Genomic DNA, 17,575 nt, shown 5'->3' on the forward strand with positions numbered 1-17,575 from the left:
CTTGCTCAGAGTCTCCTAACCTGTTTTATATTGCACACAGGGGCGTCGGTCGAGCCGCCGTTTCTCCTGCCTGCAGGTGCCTGCAGCAGGAATGTCGTATAGCACCAAGGCTCACAGCCGCAGGGCTGGATCGGCGCTGGATGTAAAAACCCAAAGGACCCGCTGAGCTGGCCCAGAACAGAGAGCACTTAATCCAGATGTGACAGCTGTTATGAGTGTGAATGATCTGTGTTACGCAACGCTGTATAAAACATGGTGCTGTACAAACATGCTGGATCGTTTCATCTTCTTCTCCGTCCCATCAAACGATCCGTTTTACGATGAGCGACTCCTCGCTCACGCCTCCCACGTGTCTCCACAGACACGCGGTGTGAGACGTCCGCCAAGGCCGACATCGTGCTGCTGGTCGACGGCTCCTGGAGCATCGGCCGCATCAACTTCAAGACCATCCGCAACTTCATCGCTCGCATGGTCAGCGTGTTCCACATCGGCCCTGACAAGATCCAGATTGGTAATCAGGACTGTTACGGTTCATACGCAGCTAGCATGCTAGCAGCAACAACGCGTCACCTGCATAAGACTCCAGCCAGCGCCTGGTCTACCTTCCTCATATAGGGAAGCTGTCTACTGCTAATAGTAGCACGATCGCTACTACTTCTATGGATATTAGTACTACTACTAATGCTGCTGCTGCAGTTCTACTAATACAGAATAAAATGTGGACCTTCTGTGCAGGTCTGGCTCAGTACAGTGGTGACCCAAAGACTGAGTGGCACCTGAATGCCCATCCAACCAGGGAGTCCCTGCTCGATGCTGTCGCCAACCTGCCCTACAAAGGAGGCAACACCATGACAGGTGATTGAAAAGCACCAGTCCATACTGGGTTCAAACCAGTGACTGTCAAATACTGCATGACTCGCTTAGAACCAGTCTCATGTTAGTCTCATTTTATAGTCTCATGGTACAGTCTCTATGCTAGTCTCATGGTTGTCTAATGTTACGGTCTCATGATTTAGTGTCACAGAATAGTCTCATGATAGTCTCATGGTGCAGTCTCATCGTGGTCTAATGGTTCAGTCTCATGTAACAGTCTCATGGTGCAGTCTCTTTGTGGTCTCATGGTAGTTTAATGTTACGGTCTCATGATTTAGTCTCATGGAATAGTCTCATGGTATTCTCATGGTGCAGTCTCTTCGTGGTATCATGTGACAGTCTCACGGTATTCTCATGGTCCATCCGTGTTGCATTTGTGTTAACGCCCTGGAACCTTTCAGATGCTATTTGAGACTTGCTATTTGTTTTCTCCTGCAGGAATGGCTTTGAACTACATCCTTCAGAACAACTTCAAAGAAAACGTCGGGCTGCGTCCAAATTCGCGTAAAATCGGTGTCCTGGTCACCGATGGAAAGTCCCAGGACGATATCGTCTTCAACTCGCAGAACCTTCGGGACAGTGGCATCGAGCTCTACGCCATTGGTGAGGTTTGTGATGAGACAATGTTGGTAGAGTGCGGATGGACAACGAGACATCTGGACAGTTTTCAGTCTTTCAACTTGTTTGAGATTTCACAATGAATTCATGAAAAGATCAACTCCAGATGTGTGTGAGTCAGATTTACGGGACGGCAGTTCTTTGTGAAGTCTGATGTTTGTCCACGTCCCACCAGTGACTGGACATGTCTCATTTTTATGACCAAACCTTTTTGTCTCAGGTGTGAAGAATGCCGATGAGAACGAGCTGAGATCCATCGCCACAGATCCCGATGATATTCACATGTACAACGTCAAAGACTTCCGGTTCCTGCTGGACATCGTCGACGACCTCACCAACAACCTGTGCAACAGCGTCAAGGGTCCAGGTATCACCTTCACACTGGGCTCAGTGGGCTCAGGTCCGACAGGTGTTTTCAGACAGGTGTCAGTAGCTGAACGCCTCACGGTGACGCCTTTAAGCTGTGTTTGTGTTGGTTTCACGCCAACGCCTGACGGTTGGTCAACCTTTAGATCACCAAGTAAAGAGGTGAAGCCCAGTGAACTGGTCGTTGGTTCCTCCTGACAAACTGGACCGCTTCAGCCAGAAGAAACGGCAACTCAGATCCAGCCACGAAAGCCGTCACTTTGACGGGATGACATTTGTGGGGGCGGGGCTCACCGTGTGAAATACTCGACATGCGAAGTCGTGCTCCAGCGCTTCTTCCTGACTTTGCAGGAGGTGACCTTGAGGCACCGTCCAACCTGGTGACGTCGGAGGTCACCTGGCGATCTTTCCGTGCTACCTGGGTGGCACCTGGCGATCCCGTCGACAAGTACCGGGTCACATATGCCAGCGTGGCTGGAGGACCCACGCAGGAGGTGAGATGGCGTTCAGGAGTTCGGTCGGTCGGACCGAACTGGGTCAGCCAGGTCCAGGTCCAGGAGTGTTCAGGACATGATGTGTACATCCCAGCATACGTTCATATTGATTTGTCTGAGTGTGATTCATGTGGAGCAGATCCGGAGCTGCTGGCTCCAGATCTGGGCTCATTTAGCCGATACACGCTAACAGTTAGCGAAGAAGCACGCGACTAGCAGCTGGGATAATGGAGTTTAGATGTTCCACAGATTTAAATGTATCCAGATGTTTTCCTTTGGTTCTGGTCTATGTCCTCCACTCGGCGACACAAATCATCATCGGGCGCGATTAGCGTGATAGCAAGAATTCATTTTGGACACGGGTCCAACAGGAAGCGTAGCGTCCAGCCTACAGCAACTCTGGGCCCCGGTCCAGGTGCTTAATATTCTGGGATGTGTTCTACCAGACCGACTCCTGAAGTCTTTCCACGTTCTCAGGTGTGCTTTCACGCATGGGGGGCCCCAGGGGGGGACATCTGGATGTCTGCATTCAGTTTGCGCTGAAGCTCCTATCTTCAAATAGAGCTGGGTCTCTTCCATCATCTGCTTTTATTGGCTGGTGTCAGATGCAGCCCGTGTGATCAGAACCGCCTGAAACCGAGCAGAGTCTCCACTGGGCTTAGTTTAAAGGTCCACATGATGTAAAACTCACTTTTCCATGTTCCTACGCTATCATGGTGATCCTCAATAAACCGTCCGGTCGGTCTGTAATCACCGGAAACACGTCAGCGCTAACGTTAGCTGCTGCTGTGGCGTACATTAGCTCGGTACATTTTGTCCTGATGGACGAACCCTGGCCGTGGAACTGGAGTCTAACCAGTCCCTCGTGGTTTCAGCTGCTGGTTGATGGATCGGTGACCACCGCCGTGCTGGATGGCCTGACCCCCCTGACCGAATACGTGGTCAATGTTTACTCCATGGTGGGCGGGGACAGCAGCGAGCCCCTGAAGGGCACCGAGACCACCTGTAAGTGCTTCCTGTCTGTACTTCCTCCTCCCCCCGGATCATGCTTTCCACGATGACCTTTTCTCAGAATGCCAGATGCTCTCTGGGACGAGCGACGTGATGGACGAGGGGCTTAGCAGGAGGATAGCATCACCGGCGCCGCGTTTCTAACAGCAGATAAACATTGCTCGTCATCCCGCCCCGCCATCAGTCACCAGCGTCTTGTTTACTGGCCTTTCCCCGATCTGTTTATTTCACGCATACTTAGCATGTGAACACAAACAGTACCATGCACGGGTCGGGCCATCGGGCTAACACCTTAGCTTCTAGCTTACACACACTGCTATAGTGTGACGTGTCTCTTCATGTTGTCTTCATTACGCCGTTGTAAAAGGACACGTCAGACAATCCGTCGGAAGCCCTCAGACCTCCGGAGCAGGAAGGCTGCTCCTCATCCTCGCCTGTAACAGGATTTTAAAACACCTGCAGCCTCAGAACCAGATTCTTACTTTGTTCATTGAGCTTCAACTCATCATCATCAGCACACGCTGCCAGAGGAGGGGATCTGATAGGTGGACTGATGATGACATCATACGTGCAGCTGCCAAGGCGCTGCTCCTCCTCTTCCTCAGTTTTACACGGAGGTTATTGCTCAGCGTCTGGCTTCGTGCTATTGTGCTAATCTGGTAAATGACCATGAGATGTGACATGAAGCCATCAGCTGGTGTGCCTGCCCCCCCAGTGCCCCTGCCAGGTGTGAACAACGTGAATGTTTACGATGAGAGCTCCACCACCGTGAAGGTGAAATGGGAGGAGGCGGCCGGAGCCACGGGCTACATGCTACTGTACCGCTCCATCAACGCCAGCGAGCCTCAGCTGGAGAAGGAGGTAGGTCTCTCAATCCAACAGCTGTTTGTTTTAAAACACTTTAAAACCGTCTTCCGGTCCTGTCAGTGAAGACGTCATTAATCTTTATTTTCTATTTCACACTGTTGACGCCGCTATGCTGATGATACGCCGCTGTATCTCTGAAACATACAACCATCACTGCTGAACGTCACGTTAGAGAAACACGCCAACTGTCATGTTACAACCGGGATAACAACATTGTTCAGACACCCCTGCACACTCAGCATTTCCACCCTGATTCTATGAGTGGGCTTCTCCTCGCACCACGTGACTGCTTCCAGATGGCGACTCCACGGAGTGGACTTCAGCGGCGCTGCTCAGTCGGGGCAGAGCCCATAGATAATGGCTAATGGCAGGATTAGCTCACGGCTAATGGCAGGATTAGCTCACAGTGTGACGTCATCGGATGCTCCAATTAGACCATCTTCAGATATTATTCATCAGCAGTTGATCTGTAATCTTGCTAACAAACAAACAGCATCAGAACCAGAACCTCCTTGGTGGTCACCTGCCCTCCTCCCCCCACCACACCTCCTCTCCTGACTCCTCCTCCTCTGTCTGCAGGTGCGTGTTGGAGGAGACACCACTGATGTCCGGCTGGAGCAGCTGATTCCCGACACAGAGTACTCCGTCTCTGTCTACGCCATGCATGGAGAAGCCGTCAGCGAACCCCTGGAGGGGGGCGGAGTCACCTGTATGTCACGCTTGACTCCTTATATGGAAACCGTTACAGAACATAAATATGACGTGATCGTTTCGCTCCCTGTTCTCCGGCAGTGCCTGAGCCTCCTGCAGGAGTCCTGCAAATCGTCGATGTGACTCACAGCAGCATGACGCTGAAGTGGGACGCCGCTCCTGGACCGGTCCAGAACTACGTGGTCACCTACAAGCCTGAAGAGGGAGAGCTGCTGGAGGTGAAGAGGACGCTCCGAGTTAGGAAGAATAGGATCACTTCACGTTTCAGAACTCTGTAAAAGGTCGCGCTCGAACCCAAACAGACGTGAAAAGATGTGAAGATATTTCCTGCACCTTGATGGCGTGTGTAATGTGGGCGGAGCCAGAGGGGAACCACGTGGGCTGGAGGAGCTTGTTGAAGCGGGGTCTTTGAGCTTAGCGCTCGGTTTCGTTGTTTCAATGCTCTGACTTTGACCAAGAACGCAGGGTTAGCACTTAGCTTAGCTTCAGGCTAGCTGTCTCTGAGCCGACTCTCACCTGTCGAGTCAAGCCTGATCCATTCATTAGCGTGTTGCTGTTTTGTTAGCCAGCATGCTAATTCCAGCTAACTGAGCTCACAGGGCGGGACATTTGAATGATGCCGCCAAAGAGAAAGAGACAGAGGGTTCGGGTCAGAGTGGGCGGGCCCGTCCCTCTCAGACCCGCCTCCTGCAGTAACAGCGCCGCATTAGATCGGGACTGGACCAGAACCTGCGCCTGTGGATTTAGGTGTTCTTGAGAAACTGATTGTAAATTTGCCATTGGCAGGTTGAAGTCAACGGTGACATCACCAGCCTGGACCAGTCCGGTCTCGTCTCGCAGACGGAGTACGACGTGGCCGTCACCCCGATCTACGCCGGGGGACCCGGGACGCCGATGCTGGGAAGCACGATCACAGGTTTGAGCCCGGAACCAGATCAGGATGCTAACACGCTAGCATGTGCTAAACAACTGGCACACACACACACGGACGGTGCATCCTAACACACCTGTGGTCTCGTCATCATCGCCCCCCCCACTGTGGTAACAGGTGTGGTTCCTGCCCCCGAGAACCTGCAGCTCTCTGACGTGACCCACACCTCCTTCAGAGCCACCTGGGAGCACGGCGCCCCGGATGTGGAGCTGTACCGGATCGGCTGGGCCAAGAAGGGGGACAGCAACTTCCAGTTTGTAAGGGAACCTGTGTGTGTGTGGGGGGGGCAGGTGTGCTATTAGCTGTCTTTAATCTGGCTGGAACCCAAACACAGACTCGCTTCAGTAAATTAATAAAGGCTGTCCATTGGTTGAAAATGAACCTGGACCCTTCAGGTCATCCGTGAGCAGCAAACTGGGGGGCCAAGGACGCCTCCCTGAGGTACTTCAGAGCATTCAGAGTCCAGACTGATAAATACTGCTGGCCCAGGTTCACACATCTGGATTCATACGGGACCAGATGTCTTCCAGTCGCAGCACGTCCTGTGGTTAAAGCTGGAGTCGGCGGCGCTGATCCATGCCTGGTACCGGCTGGAACCGAGCGGGTCCAAGCAGAACACGCCAGCTGGCAGAACGCCTGCGCTCCAGGGAGCGTCTACACAGTTATGGAACTGCAGCGGTCTCGGTTCCATTGTGTAATCCTGATACAGATGGCAGCATCGGATCATTTCATCTTTAATCGGTACCGAGGCCTGGATCAACCCAGAGGGGAGGGTCCAGCAGATATGGTGCTTTTGGGTTTATGTCGGTCCGATGTGCACCAGAACCGGCGTCATCTGATGTTGGTTCCTGCTGGTCAGGACTTTATAAATGCTTTCAGAGGTTCTGTTTGTTTCGTAATGGATCAGTATCATCTTCTTGTTCTTGTTCTTTGACGGCCACCAGAACATCCTGAACAAGGATGAGACCACTCAAGTCCTGGAGAACCTGGACCCGGACACCGACTACTCCGTCACCGTCACTGCCATCTACCCCGACGAGTCGGAGAGCGAGGACCTGATGGGCAGCGAGCGAACACGTAAGCGAGCCGCCGTCACGTTCATGGCCAGACGTTCTGGTTCTGGTTCTGAAGTTCTAACACGTTGTCTCGCCATGTCTTTCCAGTTCCGAGGGCTCCGACCGGTGCGTCTTTGTTGCAGGAACTTGGTTCTGTGTGTCTCTGGGGCGGCGCTGATGGCAGCGCTCCTCTTTCATGCATGTTTGGTACCACAAGCAGCTCCGGCCCGTCGGACCTCCTGCAGCCAAAGAAATGTGGTCCAGAGGCGCCGCGTCGCGGGGCGGGACATATGGACACCATGTCCACGTCAAACCTGAACGCCAGCTAGCAGGCTAATGAAGCGCACCTCAACGCCAGCTAGCTGGCTAATGAAGCGCACCTGAACGCCAGCTAGCAGGCTAATGAAGCGCACCTGGACGCCAGCTAGCAGGCTAATGAAGCGCACCTCAACGCCAGCTAGCTGGCTAATGAAGCGCACCTGAACGCCAGCTAGCAGGCTAATGAAGCGCACCTGAATGCCAGCTAGCTGGCTAATGAAGCGCACCTGAACGCCAGCTAGCTGGCTAATGAAGCGCACCTAAACGCCAGCTAGCAGGCTAATGAAGGGCACCTGAACGCCAGCTAGCTGGCTCATGAAGCGCACCTGAACGCCAGCTAGCTGGCTAATGAAGCGCACCTGAATGCCAGCTAGCTGGCTAATGAAGCGCACCTGAACGCCAGCTAGCTGGCTAATGAAGCGCACCTAAACGCCAGCTAGCTGGCTAATGAAGCGCACCTGAGCGCCAGCTAGCAGGCTAATGAAGCGCACCTCAACGCCAGCTAGCTGGCTAATGAAGCGCACCTGAACGCCAGCTAGCTGGCTAATGAAGCGCACCTGAACGCCAGCTAGCAGGCTAATGAAGCGCACCTCAACGCCAGCTAGCTGGCTAATGAAGCGCACCTGAACGCCAGCTAGCTGGCTAATGAAGCGCACCTAAACGCCAGCTAGCAGGCTAATGAAGCGCACCTAAATGCCAGCTAGCAGGCTAATGAAGCGCACCTGAACGCCAGCTAGCTGGCAAATGAAGCGCACCTAAATGCCAGCTAGCTGGCTAATGACGCGCACCTGAATGCCAGCTAGCAAGCTAATGAAGCGCACCTGAACGCCAGCTAGCAGGCTAATGAAGCGCACCTGAACGCCAGCTAGCTGGCTAATGCTAGCATGTCAACTGGACGTTCATAAACGCTGTGAGAGCATTTGTTCCAGTCCCGTCCCGATCAGAAGCTTTGATCAGCTGATATGTTCTGAAGTCTAATCAATAGAATCAATCTGAATGAATTAGGAGCTCCTGAACTCCAGCCCTGCTTTCATCCTAACCCCCCCCCAGCCTGTCACCCTGAGTTGAGCATCACTGCTACCGCCATCCTCACTTTCATCATCCTCACCTTCACCATCCTCACCTTCACCATCCTCGCTAATCAAACACAGATGCTCTGATGTTTCTCCTCACTGGGATCATCTCTTTGCTCTCAGTGACTCCCGGACCTCCTCGAAACCTGAGGGTTTTCAACTCCACCACCTCCTCCCTGTCGGTGAAGTGGGACCCCCCCCCCGGACCCGTCCAGAACTACAGGATCACCTACAAGCCAGTCGCTGGCGGCGAGCCGCTCTCAGTGAGTCGGCTGCTCATTTGACAGCATTTACGCTAACGGTGCAGGAAGAATTAGTCATCAGTGTGTGTGTGTGTGTGGGTGTGCGCGTGTGTGTGTGGGTGTGCGCGTGTGTGCGTGTGTGTGTGTGTGTGTGTGTGTGTGTGTGTGTGTGTGTGTGTGTGTGTGTGTGCGTGTGGGTGTGTGGGTGTGTGGGTGTGTGTGCGTGTGTGGGTGTGTGTGTGTGTGTGCGTGCGTGGGTGTGGGTGTGTGTGCGTGTGCGTGTGACACACCAATGTAAATTTGATGAGCGTTGTTTCCGGTTTCCCTTCGCTCAGAGAGCTAAAGTTACATCATAACTAAACCTCTTGGCTCCTGATTGGTTGATTTGAAGCTGAAGAAGAACAATAAAGGCATAGTTACATGTTACATCTTTCACAACCTGGATCAGAACCGAGCAGCAGAACTCATGAAAGCCTTTGACGGCGTCTTGGCTCTGCGTGTTATCAGGAGGGAGAAGCCGGCGCCGGACGATGGCGCCGGCCCAGGAGGGCTGGCTGGAACATACGTTCAGCTGGACCGGGCCCATCCCAGCTTCTGTAAAGGGACCACGCTCTAAAATGGATCTTTGGTTCTGCAGACGCGTGTCAGCAGAACCAAATGTGGTCCGTAAAACGAGAATCTGAATTCGGTGTGAAAACCATGTTTGTTTGTTCTATGCTGATAAAACAGCAAAGTCTTCATTCCGGGTTCATTCCGGGTTCATTCCGGGTCCATTCCGGGTCCATTCCGGGTTCATTCCGGGTCCATTCCGGGTCCATTCCGGGTTCATTCCGGGTCCATTCCGGGTTCATTCCGGGTCCATTCCGGGTTCATTCCGGGTCCATTCCGGGTCCATTCCGGGTCCATTCCGGGTCCATTCCGGGTTCATTCGCCACGCCCATCAGGTGACAGATCAGCTGACTGTTACCGATGCCGTTTGTTCTGATGAGTGGTCCAATTGGACCAGGACAAAGAACCCCAGCAGTCAGTCCCCGTCCAGAACAACGTGACGCTGGAGAGGGTTCTCCTCAACAGGAGGTCAGAAGGCTCCTCCTCCAACTGCCGGCCTGGAGGCGGGTTCGAGTTCGGTTCCGGCGAGCAGCTCGGTTCTATCGTGGTTCAAATCGTTTCGGATCTCACGCCGACGTGTTTTTTGTTTGAACAGACAAAGGTTGGAGGGAAGAAGACCAGCGCCATCCTGGCCAAGCTGGACCCGGACACGGAGTACTCCGTCACCGTGGCAGCGGTCCATCCCAACAGCGTCGTCAAAGACGTCTCTGGAGGAGGACGAACCAGTAAGAGCCGGCGTCCAGAAGGTCCAGGGAAGGACTGGCATTAACTCGCGTTAACTAGTGCTAACCAGTCCATCCTCGTGTGTAGCCGGACCTGGTTCTGTAGCTCAGATTTGAAGCATGAAGCCAGGTGGGTCGGGACTCCGCCCTGGTGGGGGCCCACTGTCAGGTTCAGGGCCTGTGATTGGTCCTTCATTTCAGTATGGCAGCCGATTCCTCTCAGAAGTAACTTTCCCACCTGTGTCTCCGTCAGAGCCTCTGGGCGGAGTCAGCAACCTGCAGGTGTCCAACCCCACCATGACCACCCTGAGCGTCCGCTGGGAACCCGCCGAGGGCCGAGTGAAGGAGTACAAGGTGTTCTACGCTCCGGCTGCCGGAGGACCCCAGAGCGTGGTAGGGGGGCTCGGGGGGGCGGGCCGGGTCCACCGCACCGACTTCATGCATGTCGATAACATGGTTTAAACCCCGCCCACCGCTGCTGTCATCGTGTGATTTGTTGTCAACCGCAGGAATCAGTGTCTGCAGGAACCGCCAACACCGTCCTGAAAGGCCTGCAGCCCGACACCCTCTACACCGTGTCCCTGGTGCCGGTCTACGCCGCCGGAGACGGGAAGAAGATGTCTGAGGATGGAAAGACAAGTGAGACCACTAGTGAACCGGGTCGGTTTTTACCGCGCTGGCCGGGGGTGGGTAACACATCTACGAGGTTTATCAGAGGAGGTTAGGACACTGCTGGGGGGCCGGGCTCGGTCCCTCCGGTTCAGGAACCAAGCCATCTTCTGAGGGTCTGAGCGCTGAGCTGTGTCTTGTTCAGGGCCCCTGGGAGGAGTGAAGAACCTGAGGGTGACGGACCCCACCATGACCTCTCTGAACGTGCACTGGGACCCGGCCGATGGCGCCGTTCGCCTCTACAAGGTCTTCTACGTTCCTCTGGCTGGCGGCCTGGAGGAGCTGGTGAGACCCGTCCATCTGTCTCAGGAGGACGGTGATCCTGAAGTCATGTTTAAACCAACCTCTGTCAACAGGAGCAGGTTCCTGCCGGGACCACCTCCATCGTCCTCAGGAACCTGATCCCCGACACGTCCTACACCGTGTCGGCGTTACCGGTCTACCCGGCCAGGGACGGCAAACGTCAGTCTGAGAATGGAAAGACATGTAAGTTCATCCGTCCACCGAAATGTGAATTCAAGCAGGTGTGAAGGTGAAGAAGTGAAAACGTTGTCTTCCAGTGCCGCTGGGCGGCGTGGGCGGCGTGAGGGTCACCAAGCCGACCATCACCACGCTGACCGTCGCCTGGAGTCCAGCCGGCGGAAACGTCCAGGGCTACAAAGTCATCTACGCCCCGGAGGACGGAGGACTGGAGGTTGTGGTAAGACCTGGATTGGTGCTTTACACACTTTCCAGTTTGACCCAGACCAGCAGAACCAGAACCTTGGACCCAGCTAACATGACGAGCCCTTTGTAGTCTTGATGTCACGCTAGTAGATTTAGTGAAGCCGGTCCGAGTCCGTCTGTGAGGCCCGGCCGTCGTCGACTCCATTCCTGGTGATCCGACCCAGATGTTTGTGTCAGAACCTCCAGCACCATGACTTCAGTTTGGCTTTACATAAAACACAGCCAGGGGTCTACCTGAGGGACAGGTATGTGGTCCCGGGTGGAGAGGCTTGTTTGTGCCTTCAGGTAATTGTAATGGTTCTCAAGTGGGTTGCTTAGTTAGTTACTGGAGGTCAGAGGTCACACCTCTTAGGGCAGGCAGCAGGTAACCTCATGTGAAAGGGCAGTTCCTCAGGGGTTTGTCTTCACCACCTGTTTCTTTCTTTGCAGCAAGATGTGTCAGAGAGCACCACCAAAACCGTCCTAGAGAAGCTTCTACCGGACACCCGCTACAGGGTCCGGGTGGTCCCCGTCTACGCAGAGGGGGACGGACCCAGTCTGACCGACACTGGAAAGACTAGTGAGTGCCTGTGGATCTGTCTTTGTGTTGGCACCAAACGGAAGTCCACGGTTCAGGACCGGGACAACTGCTGCATGGAGACGAACCAGATCCAATCAGCAAGTCCAGTGCCAACGTCCCGCTTCCTGTCTCTGGTCAGATGCGCTGGGCTTTGTGAAGAACCTGCAGGTCACCGATCCCACCACCAGCAGCCTGAAGGTCCGCTGGGATCCCGCTGAGGGCAACGTCCGTGAATACATCGTGGTCTGGGAGCCGGTGGCCGGAGGGGAGCAGGAGGTGGTGAGCCCCCAACACAAACCAATGCAGGGTCCACTGAGGATATATATGCCCCTAGTGGTCCTACAGAACACCTACAGAACCTGGTGGGACGTAAATGAAAGGGATTAGCAGTGGTTCTGATCAACCGACCACGACTAACCCGGTGAGACTGGACTACGTCCACCTCGGGTGGAGCATCTTTGCTCCTCTGGTTGCTACACGCTAGCCTTCCGTTGGGTCATTGGGCGAGAACAGTCCGCCATGGCATCGCCACTAGGCGGCGCTGTGCTCCACTTTATCTTCGCCCAAAGGTCGTTTCATGGAAGAACTTCCCGCTTCCTGGAATCTGGAAGCTGCTGCGTTGGAATCTATTTTCATGCGAATGGGGGTTTCATCTGTTTCCAAGGAAACAGCGACATTGCCTTGAAGAGTCCGTCTCGAGGTCACTTGATTAAAGAAATGTGGTGAAATGTGGTGAAAGGGATGATGTTGTTTGGAAGTTCTCCCAGCCTGCTGGAAGCTCCTCCGACCGTAGGACGACTTCTCCTAGAGAAATATTTCAGTTTCAATCACTTTTTATTTCCAAGCTTCTCGTCCACCCAAGAAACCTGGACTGAGACTGGTGAACCCGCCAGAACGTCTCGTTCACATCCGCTATCCTTCCTCCTCCTCCAGGACCAGGTGTCTGGAACCACCACCGTCCTGAAGGGCCTGGAGCCCGACGCCGAGTACACCATCACCGTTCTGCCCATCTACAACGAGATGGAGGGAAAGCCACAGTCGGAAAATGGGAAAACAAGTGAGTGAAGGAGCGTTCGGAAGAACCTCCACCTTCAACAACACCTGTACCTCCACCCTGAACACCTGTACCTCCACTCTCAACACCTGTACCTCCACCCTGAACAACACCTGTACCTCCACCCTCAACACCTGTGCCTCCACCCTGAACACCTGTGCCTCCACCCTGAACACCTGTGCCTCCACTCTCAACACCTGTACCTCCACTCTCAACACCTGTACCTCCACCTTCAACAACACCTGTACCTCCACCCTGAACACCTCTGCCTCCACCTTCAACAACACATGTACCTCCACTCTCAACACCTGTACCTCCACTCTCAACACCTGTACCTCCACCCTGAACACCTGTACCTCCACCTTCAACAACACCTGTACCTCCACTCTCAACACCTGTACCTCCACCCTGAACACCTGTGCCTCCACCCTGAACACCTGTACCTCCACTCTCAACACCTGTACCTCCACCCTGAACATCTGTACCTCCACTCTCAACACCTGTACCTCCACTCTCAACACCTGTACCTCCACCCTGAACACCTGTACCTCCACCCTGAACACCTGTACCTCCACCCTGAACAACACCTGTACCTCCACCTTCAACAACACCTGTACCTCCACCCTGAACACCTGTGCCTCCACCCTGAACACCTGTACCTCCACTCTCAACACCTGTACCTCCACCCTGAACACCTGTACCTCCACTCTCAACACCTGTACCTCCACCCTGAACACCTGTGCCTCCACCCTGAACACCTGTACCTCCACCCTGAACAACACCTGTACCTCCACCCTGAACACCTGTACCTCCACTCTCAACAACACCAGTATCTCCACCCAGAACAACACCTGTAGAGGTTTTTAGGTTGGTTTGGGTTGAAGACATTTTTAAATACCTGTTTACTGGTTAGTATGTAGATAAATAAATATCTGCACCTGACAGCCCAAAGGTTCACTAACTAGCACCGGACCTGACCACTCATGTAACCGCTTCCGGATCCTTCACAGATCCTATGGGCGGGGTTAAGAACCTGAAGGTGACCGACCCGACCATCAACACTCTGACGGTCCGCTGGGATCCAGCGGTGGGCGACGTCCGGAGCTACAAGGTGTTCTACGCAGGAGAACCAGCAGGAGAACAACAAATGGTAGGAGGTGTTTTAGTCAGCGATCAACCTGCTTCACAAACCCGCCCCTCTCAGCGTCCTCCCATGCCATGGTTAGATGAGTCCTACAGGCTTTATCCTTGCGTCCAACAGGAGGAGGTGTCAGGAGGCACCACCAGCACCGTCCTGAGGAACCTGGACTCCAACACCGTCTACAACGTGTCTGTTGTACCCGTCTACCCAGACGTGGAGGGCATTCGGCAGAACGAGAAGGGAAAGACCAGTGAGTGGCGAGTCGGGACGCGCAGCTCCTGTCAGTGTGGGCGGAGCTCGTTCCTCAGACATATTTAAGCTTCAAACTGTCCAGCTCAGTCAGGAGACGGAACAGAATGAAGAGTCCACACACCGGTGGTGGTGGCGGCGGCTGATGACTCAGCTGAGGGTTAGCTTGCATTAGCAGCACTTTCTAACGCCTCAGCTTGGATACACCAGGAAGTGATGGTCTGGGACTTCTCCCATCATGCAGTGTGGTGTCTCTTTCAGAGCCTCTGGGTGGGGTCCAGAACCTGCAGGTGACAGACCCCACCACCAACTCCCTCAGGGTCCGCTGGGACCCGGCCGAGGGCGACGTCAGGCAGTACCAGATCATCTACGCCCCCGCCGCCGGGGGGCCCGAGAGCGCGGTGAGTTGTCTGCTGGAAACATTTTGTTAGCTCGTCTGCAGAACTGGTCTGAGAACAGGAAGTGGGATGGGCTGGGCAGGTGAACCAAACATCAGGAGGTGGGTCTAGCAGGTCTGGCAGGTCTTTGTAGACCACCGACCAACAGTTTTGTGTTTCACAGACTCAGGTGTCTGGAATGTCGACCAACACGGTGCTGAGAGACCTGAAGCCGGACACGGAGTACAAGGTGACGCTGGTGCCTCGGTACTCCGCCCTGGAGGGAAAACGCATGTCAGAGAACGGAAAGACCAGTGAGTTCAGACTGATGCAGCCTGACCCCGCCCTAACCCCACCCGACACCTAACCACCCTAACCCAACCCGACACCTGACCCCGCCCTAACCCCACCCGACACCTGACCCCGCCCTAACCCCACCCGACACCTGACCCCGCCCTAACCACACCCGACACCTGACCCCGCCCGAACCCCACCCAACACCTAACCACCCTAACCCAACCCGACACCTGACCCCGCCCTAACCCCACCCAACACCTAACCACCCTAACCCAACCCGACACCTGACCCCGCCCGAACCCGACACCTGACCCCACCCTAACCCAATGAATCCACAGACGTCCTCAGGCCAGTTTCTTCTCACCTGGAGTTTGGAAGCTAATTATTTGTAGTTGGAGGATGTTGGATTCCAGCAGACTCCTCCCTGAGGCTGTAAGCCCCGCCCAGGTCAGAGGTCAAACAGAAGTTGCTGTTTGTCCACAGAGCCTCTGGGCGGAGTGAAGGGTCTGCAGGTCACTGACCCCACCACCAGCTCCCTGAAGGTGCAGTGGCAGCCGGCGGAGGGCAACGTCCGGCAGTACCGAGTCTTCTACGTCCCGTCAGCCGGAGGCGCCGAAGACATGGTGAGACAGGATGGAGCGCCATCGGGTGCGTTCCTCTTTAAGGAATTATACAGGAAGGTTAATAACGAGAACCGTGAGACCCGGCGTGACCCGGCGTGTGACCCGGCGTGTGACGCGGCGTGTGACGCGGCGTGTGACGCGGCGTGTGACGCGGCGTGTGACCCGGCGTGAGACCCGGCGTGTGACCCGGCGTGACCCGGCGTGTGACCCGGCGTGTGACGCGGCGTGTGACGCGGCGTGTGACCCGGCGTGAGACCCGGCGTGTGACCCGGCGTGTGACCCGGCGTGTGACCCGGCGTGTGACCCGGCGTGTGACGCGTCGTGTGACGCGTCGTGTGACCCGGCGTGAGACCCGGCGTGTGACCCGGCGTGAGACCCGGCGTGTGACCCGGCGTGTGACCCGGCGTGTGACCCGGCGTGTGACCCGGCGTGAGCAACCCGGAGTGTGACGCGTCGTGAGCGACCCGGCGTGTGACGCATCGTGTGACCCGGCGTGTGACCCGCCGTGTGACGCGTCGTGTGACCCGGTGTGAGACCCGGCGTGTGACCCGGCGTGTGACGCGTCGTGTGACGCGTCGTGTGACGCGTTGTGTGACGCGGCGTGTGACCCTGTTGTGAATAGGAGCAGGTTTCTGGAGGAACCACCAGCACCGTCCTGAGGAACCTGCTGTCAGACACGCCCTACTCTGTGACGGTGGCTCCAGTTTATCCAGAGGGAGAAGGCCGGCGCCAGTCCGACCACGGAAAGACACGTAAGTAGAACAAAGTAGAACAAAGTAGGCAAATAATGAGAATAACACGATGGAGGACCGTACAAAGAACGAGGGGATAATAACTATACATAACGTTATCAATCAATGAATCAGTGTTAAAAGCAGCGTACAAACAAATCATCTCATCTCATGCATTATTATCATGTAGAGCAGAGATTTTATCAACTGTTTTAAAAAGCAGTGAATTCTTATTCAGTCTCATCATTCTATCATCATTCTATCATTCTATCATCATTCTATCATTATTCTATTATTCTATCATCATTCTATCACCATTCTATCATTATTCTATCATCATCATTCCATCATTCTATCATTCTATCATCATCATTCCATCATTCTATCATTCTATCATCATTCTATCATTATTCTATCATCATCATTCCATCATTCTATCATTCTATCATCATTCTATCATTATTCTATCATTCTATCATCATTCTATCATCATCATTCTATCATTATTCTATCATTCTATCATTCTATCATCATTCTATCACCATTCTATCATTATTCTATCATCATCATTCTATCATTCTATCATCATTCTATCATCATCATTCCATCATTCTATCATTCTATCATCATTCTATCATCATCAGTCTATCATTCTATCATCATTCTATCATTCTATCACCATTCTATCATTATTCTATCATTCTATCATCATTCCATCATTCTATCATTCTATCATCATTCTATCATTATTCTATCATCATCATTCCATCATTCTATCATTCTATCATCATTCTATCATTATTCTATCATTCTATCATCATTCTATCATTATTCTATCATTCTATCATTCTATCATCATTCTATCACCATTCTATCATTATTCTATCATCATCATTCCATCATTCTATCATTCTATCATCATTCTATCATTATTCTATCATTCTATCATCATTCTATCATTATTCTATCATTCTATCATTCTATCATCATTCTATCACCATTCTATCATTATTCTATCATCATCATTCCATCATTCTATCATTCTATCATCATTCTATCATCATCATTCTATCATTCTATCATCATTCTATCACCATTCTATCATTATTCTATCATCATCATTCCATCATTCTATCATCATTCTATCATCATCATTCCATCATTCTATCATTCTATCACCATTCTATCATTATTCTATCATTCTATCATCATTCTATCATTATTCTATCATTCTATCATTCTATCATCATTCTATCACC

At 53.3% G+C, this 17,575-nt stretch overlaps 1 protein-coding gene across 1 annotated transcript in view; it reads left to right on the plus strand.

The window, feature by feature from the left end:
* col12a1b (collagen, type XII, alpha 1b) overlaps positions 1–17,575 on the plus strand; it is a 49,426-nt gene that overhangs the window by 13,064 nt on the left and 18,787 nt on the right. Inside the window, exons 14-42 of the mRNA XM_068754137.1 lie at positions 362–511; positions 736–855; positions 1,312–1,476; positions 1,712–1,858; positions 2,209–2,351; positions 3,227–3,356; positions 4,078–4,223; positions 4,809–4,938; positions 5,022–5,158; positions 5,727–5,856; positions 5,989–6,128; positions 6,816–6,948; positions 7,035–7,052; positions 8,441–8,580; positions 9,764–9,893; positions 10,144–10,283; positions 10,400–10,529; positions 10,705–10,844; positions 10,916–11,045; positions 11,120–11,259; positions 11,715–11,844; positions 11,984–12,123; positions 12,778–12,901; positions 13,909–14,048; positions 14,160–14,289; positions 14,550–14,689; positions 14,850–14,979; positions 15,446–15,585; positions 16,208–16,337. Coding sequence (XP_068610238.1) covers positions 362–511; positions 736–855; positions 1,312–1,476; positions 1,712–1,858; positions 2,209–2,351; positions 3,227–3,356; positions 4,078–4,223; positions 4,809–4,938; positions 5,022–5,158; positions 5,727–5,856; positions 5,989–6,128; positions 6,816–6,948; positions 7,035–7,052; positions 8,441–8,580; positions 9,764–9,893; positions 10,144–10,283; positions 10,400–10,529; positions 10,705–10,844; positions 10,916–11,045; positions 11,120–11,259; positions 11,715–11,844; positions 11,984–12,123; positions 12,778–12,901; positions 13,909–14,048; positions 14,160–14,289; positions 14,550–14,689; positions 14,850–14,979; positions 15,446–15,585; positions 16,208–16,337 — 3,843 coding nt within the window. The remainder of the gene's footprint in view (positions 1–361; positions 512–735; positions 856–1,311; positions 1,477–1,711; positions 1,859–2,208; positions 2,352–3,226; positions 3,357–4,077; positions 4,224–4,808; positions 4,939–5,021; positions 5,159–5,726; positions 5,857–5,988; positions 6,129–6,815; positions 6,949–7,034; positions 7,053–8,440; positions 8,581–9,763; positions 9,894–10,143; positions 10,284–10,399; positions 10,530–10,704; positions 10,845–10,915; positions 11,046–11,119; positions 11,260–11,714; positions 11,845–11,983; positions 12,124–12,777; positions 12,902–13,908; positions 14,049–14,159; positions 14,290–14,549; positions 14,690–14,849; positions 14,980–15,445; positions 15,586–16,207; positions 16,338–17,575) is intronic.

The sequence above is a fragment of the Brachionichthys hirsutus genome, chromosome 20 (genome assembly GCF_040956055.1).
Source record: "Brachionichthys hirsutus isolate HB-005 chromosome 20, CSIRO-AGI_Bhir_v1, whole genome shotgun sequence".
Classification (NCBI taxonomy): domain Eukaryota; kingdom Metazoa; phylum Chordata; class Actinopteri; order Lophiiformes; family Brachionichthyidae; genus Brachionichthys; species Brachionichthys hirsutus.